Here is a 7,976-nt window from a genome sequence, read left to right as displayed (position 1 = left end):
GTGTGTGTGTGTGTGTGTGTGTGTGAGTTCTTGTTGGTTTACATCTGGTTCTACTTTCCCAGGGTGCATTGGTGTGGTTTTTGCGGTGCATGGGTGATGAGCACACTTCCTTTTGCTCTGTGTGTGTTGAGCTGACCAACATTTCTAGACTCTAAAAAGGGGAATGTCATGAGGAAAGCAGCTCTGGCTCGTAGGATGATGACAAAATCAGCCTTGACTTCACTTTTTAAATTAAATCTTGGGAAAAAGAAGAGAGTCCTTCTGGCTGACAAGGTTGACTTGCCAGAAAAGAAATGTCTAAACTATTTTGGGTTAGCAGATGTCATCTCAGACAACTTCTTAAAGACCGCATAAGTTTGTCCTAGCTGAAGTTGTGTTACCTAAATGTGCCACTGCAGGAAGAAATATAAACATCCTTAAGGTGGCTGAATATCAAACAAACACAAACTAAAGGAAACAGCATACCAGAGTAGACAAAAGGCTGGTAATAAGATATAAGGTTTACCTGCAGGTAGGTGCCTTTGCCTTGATGATTTCAGCTCTTCATCCAGCTCAGCCTTCACCTCTTGCATTGCAGCTAGCACCTCATCCAAAGCAACCTCTTCTGGTGTCACTTCTTGGAGAGGGAGGCCATTTTTGCCAGCTCCTGCACTTCTGCTGCTGATGCAGCTGCTCTCCAGCTTGGCCAGCCTGGATGTTTGAGTATGTTCTGCAGAGAGAAGCTGCTGTATCTGGGCCTCCAGGTGGTTGAAATTTCCAACAGCAGGGGTCAGATCACTGCGCTTGAGGAGCTCCCGAGTTTCTCGTAGATGGCTCTCCAGCTGCAAGACCATCCATCTTCCTGCTGTCTTCACAGCAGCCCCACATGACCCTTCAGACTCGGCTATAAACCTGCCAAAGGATGGGTGGAAAAGATTTACATCTTCTTTAGCAGAAGAGCTTTAATCCTTCACTTTTGTCTTGTTTAAAATCACTCTTTATGCCATAATTTCAGCTGAATTAACCTCATTGCTTGATAGAGCAACAGGACCCCTACCGACAGACCCACCTTCGCAATTCACCGCGCAGTGTTCCCATTTCGACCTTGATGATGTCATCAACATACTGAAGCAGCATGTTCTCCCTCATCTGGCTGTTCTCCATCATGGAGAAGATCTTGTCCCATTTTGTCAGGTCTGGAGAGTTGCATGGGGTGGAACTCGGTGTGGCTGCAGAGAGACATGGTGAAAAGTTTTACCAGGACAGAACATTTTACTCACAGAGATAAGTAGAGATCCAAAGTTTATGGAGTATTTTATGACTTCATTATATTGATTGTCAGAATAGTTGATGGTCTATCTGGAAGGTGATCTCACATCTAATGTCATTTTTATGATTCCCATATGAAGGCTGTCTATAAAGGATTGTAGTCTCACTTTGTGAGGTTCGCAGTGAGAATGATGTGAGCGCACGTCTTGATGAACAAAGATTAATGTGTAACGTGTATGTTTACACCTCACAAGCTTACTCAAAATGTGTTCTGGCACAAACTTGGCTCTGTGTCTGTGACTGCAGCTTGATCAGGTTTATGTAAACGAAACACACCACCAGCCAGTCACAGACGGCTGGTGGTCTCTCATCCATTTAAAGTATTCATTGCAAATACTGCATTTGCTTGAATAAGTAAAAACCACTCACAATCAGGAAAGCAAAATACTGCACAGTGACGATCTTTACTAAACAAAGTGACAGGATTTAGGAAAACACAAGAAAACTTTATACAATGAATAGAATTTTGTACCATAAAATATTTAGTAAGGCATACAAATACTTTCTCATTTACCATTTGAGGTAGTATTTTTTAAATTTAGTTTGGTTTTAAATGTGACCGACATTAGAGCTTGTTTTATGAGCCAATGGCTGATTACTTAATTAGGATTTAACTGAAGAGCAAAACTTTTTTGTGTGTTTGCCTTTTTGGACACTCAGTATCTGTTATGTCTTTTAATATCACAATTATCCTGAGGGTTGTGGTGTTGAAAGAGAAGTCGGTCAACCTTGGCTGTACAGCAAACAAAGCTGGTTTATTAAGTCTGGGGCAACATAGCAGAAAATGGCAGCCCTCCCATCGGCAGTTTACTTCATGCTGGTTAAACCCCGCCTCCTTATTTTATATCGGCCAATCACATTAGCCTACCAGAATAGTTAAAAAAAGGAAACAAAGTTAACATTCACATACATAATGTGAATTATTTATTAATAATAACATATCAGGAAGATATTTTATGAATGCAAATGCACAGTTTATAAAACATTTTATTCTTTTTATTACGTTGATTACTGGAGTTTTATTTCAGCCAATCAAACACCAGCAATTATCTCTGCACTTTCTATAAAAGGGCTGGGTTTGAGACAGACCTCCTCTTTAGCAGGGTCTCAAAATGGCTGCCACAAAAGACACATCCACAAGGTAACAAACATTTCAACAACCACACACACCTACGCTAAAGGTTCATTTACACCCTAGAAGGGTTAAAAAAAAAAAAAAACATGGCGTCTTAACAGCACATAATGACCTAGTCATATTTCCTTTTCGACATTTTTTAACACAAAAACATGGTGGATTTCCCTAGTGGCTTAGTGAGTTTTGTGGGGGAAACCCTGGAGCAACACATTTAGGTAAAAACTTGGATTTAAAGACCATCTTAAGTCAAAATTTCTAATGAACAGTTTGAAATCTCTGACCAACCTTAGGTTTAGATTCAGTATGGGCAGAAAACTACCTGAAGTCCAACTTGGAGAGTCGGAGATGTCAAACCCACAGATTCAGATTCAGCAGGGCTACAACACCCTCTGAATTCAGAATGTCAGCATGGGAAGTCAGAAGTCTCTTAAGCCAATTTTGTATGCAAAATGGGGAGACCACCCACTGAAGTCGACTTGAAAAGTTAGAGGTCCTTAACCAACCCATAGTTCAGATGCTGTGTCGATAGAACATGTCTGGAAGTATGAAGTTCAGCATGAAAGATCCAACAGCCTAGACTTATCCCAGCTTCAGATTCAATATGACTGACATAAAATACTGTGAAAGTTCAAGGATGTTTTCTCTCATTGCAACAGGATCACTCATAGTACTGTACAATCTCTCTTTACCAATTCTCATTCTCTGTCTTCAACTTGTATGGTGAATAGCAGTTACAACAACAGACTTAAAATCTCACTTGTACACAGACAGATGCATATCTTGTTCGTATATGTTCAAAACACTGTTCATCATAGATCAGTTAAATATTTAAAAGCTTAAAAAAAAAACTTAAATGTGCTAAAAAGTAAAAGCAGACGTAGGTCAGCAGGTAGAGTGACAAGCTGATGACAGCAAATGAGAATGTCAGGTTGTTGGGAGATCAATGAGAAAACGAGAAGGAAACAGAACAATTTCCCCCGCTGTGTTTCCTGTGAGATTATCCAGCTCTGTGCTGTGAAATGAGAAGCGAGACGGAAGGAAAATAAAGTGGGGAGGATGTGCTTAGAGAAGGAGAGAGATAATACGAGCAGTGGGAAACGTGGGGTAAGCGGGTGGGTTAAAGCAACAAGGAGTGAGAATATATATGTGTGTCACACATGTTGTTCTGGTTAGCGTTTGACGCTTTCAGGCTCTGTTTATACCTGCAGACCTTTTCTGGGGAGATTGAGGCGGGGGGATGGGGAGGCATTACTGCAGATCTGCCCTGCTTGTTTTGGCTTCCAGGATTATTCAGAGGAAGCAGGATTTGGCTTCATGCAGTGTGTTTTCTTTGGTTTAATAATGCAGACAGTAGTTAACTTTTTTTAATGAGAGAGAGAAAATGTTTTTAAACATAAAAGAAATTTAAAATGTAAAATGTTCTGCATAATTAATTTAATTTTTTACTAAAATCCTGAGTGCATTCTTTGCAAAATAGTAAACTACACATTTTGTAAACCTCTAGTAAGTGCATAGTGAGTCACTTGCTTCCACTGATGAGAACCTTGAGAAAAAGTCACCTTTAAGCTCAACCCCCCCCCATTTCCTGTCTGCTGAACGTCATTTTTCAGCCTGCCACTCATGCGAAAGTGAACTGTACTGTGACCTCTCTCATGTTGCCTATTAATTCAGATTCCTCTCAGAGATTGGGAGCTTTTGGCGGGTCAGAACTAGTGACCCGTATCTCCCTCTGACCTTTGACTTCCCCTCGTCCTGACACACCTGCGAACAAACTGTTCTCAACTCACGTTCTTGACCTTTTCTGTCCCTTCTCCAGCAACCTCATTATGAATTCTGTGTTTCGTCGCACCTCTCCTCCCCCTCACTCCCCGAACTAATTTGTGTGTGTATTTTACCACCCAGTCATTTGCCTGGAGCCCCTTCTGTTTTTGCCCGTCATCACGTTTTATCACATCACAAGCGGCTTGCCCAGATTTTAGCCTCTTAACTGATGATGGCGCTGCAATTATACCTCCTACTAGGTTTAGAAAAAAAACAAACAAATGATGAATGCAAGCTGTGAAGGCCCTCAGCTGAAGCATAATAAACTGACACATGTAGTCCTTGCCTTTTCTCTCTCGTCCAGGCTGCCGTGCTCATGCAACTTTAATTATGTTGAAAAATAATTCCCTTAGTAATTCTGCAATAAAAGAACTGACGTCATTTCACACAGTTTTTTTTCTTCTTTTTCATCTCTGCCAGCAGCCTTGATACTTTATTAACTGTGGTGCCGTTTTTTTTAGTTTTCTATTTCCAACAGTAAACAAGCCAACCAAAAATAAAGAAAACAAAGTCAGTGTTATTGTTTTAGGAAGCTTACTGGATAGATTGCAGAGCATCACACAAAAGCAAGACTGAATCTCTATTCCAGTGGTCATGGTCTTTTAAAGCTCCTAGTTGTTAGTGCAAACTGAGACTATAAAGGTTTTGACATTTATCTAATTATAATTAGTGAGCTTTTTCCCCTTCTCCACTCCCGTTTTGTATATTCTGACATCATTGCATAATTCAAAGACCTTATGTCACCTCAGAAACAAGCATGACTCCATACTCTTCCACCATAGCCAGAAAATAAAATACAGCTGTAATCTTCAATTGCATCACAACAGGAAATGTGCCTTTCAGAAAATCAAATACACATTTAGTGTCAAAGACTTACGTGCTGGTGTCTCTCCATCAGGGATTTCATTGTAGTAGTCTGAGTACTGGATCTCGATGTCATCCTCGTAGGCGAGAGTAACACACGCGCACACAGAGAGAAGAAACGCTGCCTCAGGGATTCTCCACCAAACCATGCTGCTGCTGCCGACTGAGAGAGTGTGTGAGCAAAGTGAACAAGTATGTCTGCTCAGCTCCAGGTCCTTTTCCTGCTTCTCTGTCTGCCTGTGTGTGTTTATGTGTGTGTATTTGTTTAAGGGTCCTCTGCTGCTGCTGCTCTCACTTTTCTACAGACCTGCAGGTCCACCACACTCTTTTTCAAGCCCCAACTCTCTCTTATTATGTTAGTCCCTCCTCCTTCTCTAAAAACTCCCCACCTCTTTCTCTTTATTTCTGACTGATTTTTCTTCTTCTGTCCTCCACTAAATGCTGAGCAATTATTGACAGGAAGCCCAGTATTCCTGGCATAGGAAAGAGCTCACTCATGCTCATCTGTTTTTCACTCGTAAAATATTCCCGTAATTCTGACGAGGACGTATCGTCATTTCACAGATTTTTCTTTTACAATTCAGGATTGTACAGCAAGATATTTATACTCATGCATGAAAGGCAAAAAATTATACATAAGACACAATGGTCACCCAAAAATAGTAGTTATAGCAAAGTGCCAAGTTCCAGTTTAAGTTCATACAACTTCTATCCATCTGATAAAAGTAAAACCTAACAAACTGGTACCTTGTCTACCATTTTAAAAGGATTTGTGGTGAATCAGGTCTGCTTGTTGTTAGATCAGCTAATGACCATTTTTGGAAAGACCTTAATAAAAATAAAGCCTTCTGGTTAATTTTGAATGTTCAAGATATGACCAGCATTGTTACCTTGTTATGGTCACCAGCACCTAGTTTTCTCCAAGCAAAATCATTAAAAGCATAAAATATTTTTTATTTTATTTAATTTATTTTTTTTAGAGGCACTAATCATGAAGCTGGTTCACATGTAATTTTTACCTAAAAAGTCACAACCAACTTTGAAAAATAATTGGAATGAAAATTAAAATACAAATTTTGAAAAAATAGCCAATGTTGCAGATGAGCAGAGTGGCTAAGGGACTTTTGGAAAGAATTGAGATTTATTTAATTTAATAACATGTTAGGCAGATATTGGTTCTTTATACTGACAGAGGATAGGAAAAATTAGAAATCCCTGCAAACCGATGCATTTTCTTGCTTTAGAAATGCTTTAGAAAAACTATGAGCTATCTCAGTATGTTGTGTCGTCGTCGGTCTCATTTTGTTTCCTTATAACTAGTGTTCCAGGTGTTTTATAATCCTCAGGCCTCAACTGTTTAAGATGGATAGACTGTTTTTGATGGTTGAGGAGAAGTTTGCTACCTCCACTTACTTACTTTTGCATATCTCTAACTTTCATTTTACAGAAGATCTTTGTGAATAGTAAGAGTTCTTACTCTGTCCTTTATTTTTTATTTACAATGGAGCAACCACACACACATTTCACATATTGCACAATTTCTAGGTTTTCTTGGTGGAAAAAAAAAAGCTTTTTCAGAAATCTTTTCCCAGAATTTACTCAGTTAGTATAAATACACCCAGATTTACCTCAGATGAAATGAAGGTTTTCAAAAATCCTGTAACACATAGTAACAAAATATCCTCAACTTTTTTTTCAGAACTAACATAGTTTGAAGTGATAATTTTTTTCTCAGGAACCAGCTCAAACCTGGGGTAAATAAAATAATTTAAAAAAAGCTTAATCAGCATTTCTATTTAACATAATCTTCTGCATGTTTCGCCTGAAAACTATTAGACCTTTTTACCAGAATTATTAAACAGATTGAAAGATCAAACACACTGGGACTATCCATTGAGGAAAGAGTTTTTTTCCCCTCTCTGAATCTCCATCCTTGTGCAAACATCTGGCTCTCTGAGGCAGAAGCAGCGCCTCGGCCTGCGAGTGAGGCAATGACTCATGCTCTGTTGGAGGTAGGCTGTGTGGTGTAATCAGATATAACTGCTGCTCCTGTGACTCTCAGGCAGAAAAAAAAGAAGGGAGCTAAAAAATAACAGGAGGGGAGAAAGAAAGCTGAGATTTAGACTTTTGCCCCATGCAGAGATGGTGTGCAGGCTTTTGTTGGACTTTATGGATGAGATGTTTGCCTAAAAACTTTTGTGTTTGTTTATATTGACACATCTATCTGTCAGCTTCTCACTCTCGTTTCTGTGGGCCCGTGATTGTGTCTGATGCGACACAATGTGACTGGGAAATCAATGTAGACTGTGTTTGCCTGTTTGTGTTTGGTCAAACTGACTCAATAACTTTCTCATGGGAAATGCCAACACTCATCCTGCTACCCCCACTCCATCTTTCTCTCTGCCTTTGTCTTTCTTGTGGTGTTTTTCTGTTTCTCCCACACAGGCCTACTGAAAAGCATGTGTTCCTTGATCTCTTAACCAGAGAAGTGTCATGTTTTTTTTTTGTTTTTCGGTATAGTTGCGAGAAACATCAATCTAAGAAAAAGATTTAAGATTAGCATTTCTGTTTTGGGTTTGCTATAGTTTTAATGAAGATGAATCTTTAAAGAAGCTCTGAAATTTAATGCACTAATATACTGCTGCACACATTTCCAGAGAGAGATCTCTGACCATTTGTTCCTAGAGATCATCCATACTCTTTGGTCAAGTCAAGTCAAGTCAAGTCAAGTCAAGTTTATTTATATAGCACTTTAAAACAGTTCCACTGACCAAAGTGCTGTACAGCCACAAAATTAAAACAAGTGAAATAAAAATTAAAAGCACACTAACACCAAAAATACAATCAC

At 39.3% G+C, this 7,976-nt stretch overlaps 2 protein-coding genes across 2 annotated transcripts in view; one reads left to right on the top strand and one right to left on the bottom strand.

The window, feature by feature from the left end:
* The window catches only part of ptx3a (pentraxin 3, long a), an 8,556-nt gene extending 3,095 nt beyond the window's left edge, over positions 1-5,461 (bottom strand). Inside the window, exons 1-3 of the mRNA XM_008425328.2 lie at positions 5,142-5,461; positions 1,049-1,208; positions 506-891 (exon numbers count right to left, since the gene is read on the bottom strand). Of these exons, the coding sequence (XP_008423550.1) occupies positions 506-891; positions 1,049-1,208; positions 5,142-5,277 (682 nt within the window). The 5' untranslated portion in view covers positions 5,278-5,461. The remainder of the gene's footprint in view (positions 1-505; positions 892-1,048; positions 1,209-5,141) is intronic.
* Positions 1-7,976, top strand: part of veph1 (ventricular zone expressed PH domain-containing 1) — a 76,474-nt gene that overhangs the window by 24,547 nt on the left and 43,951 nt on the right. The gene's annotated exons all lie outside the window — the stretch shown is intronic.

This window comes from Poecilia reticulata, linkage group LG13, assembly GCF_000633615.1.
Source record: "Poecilia reticulata strain Guanapo linkage group LG13, Guppy_female_1.0+MT, whole genome shotgun sequence".
Classification (NCBI taxonomy): Eukaryota; Metazoa; Chordata; class Actinopteri; order Cyprinodontiformes; family Poeciliidae; genus Poecilia; species Poecilia reticulata.
The sequence above is the reverse complement of the archived record's forward strand: the minus strand, read 5'-3'. Positions and strand labels throughout refer to the sequence as shown.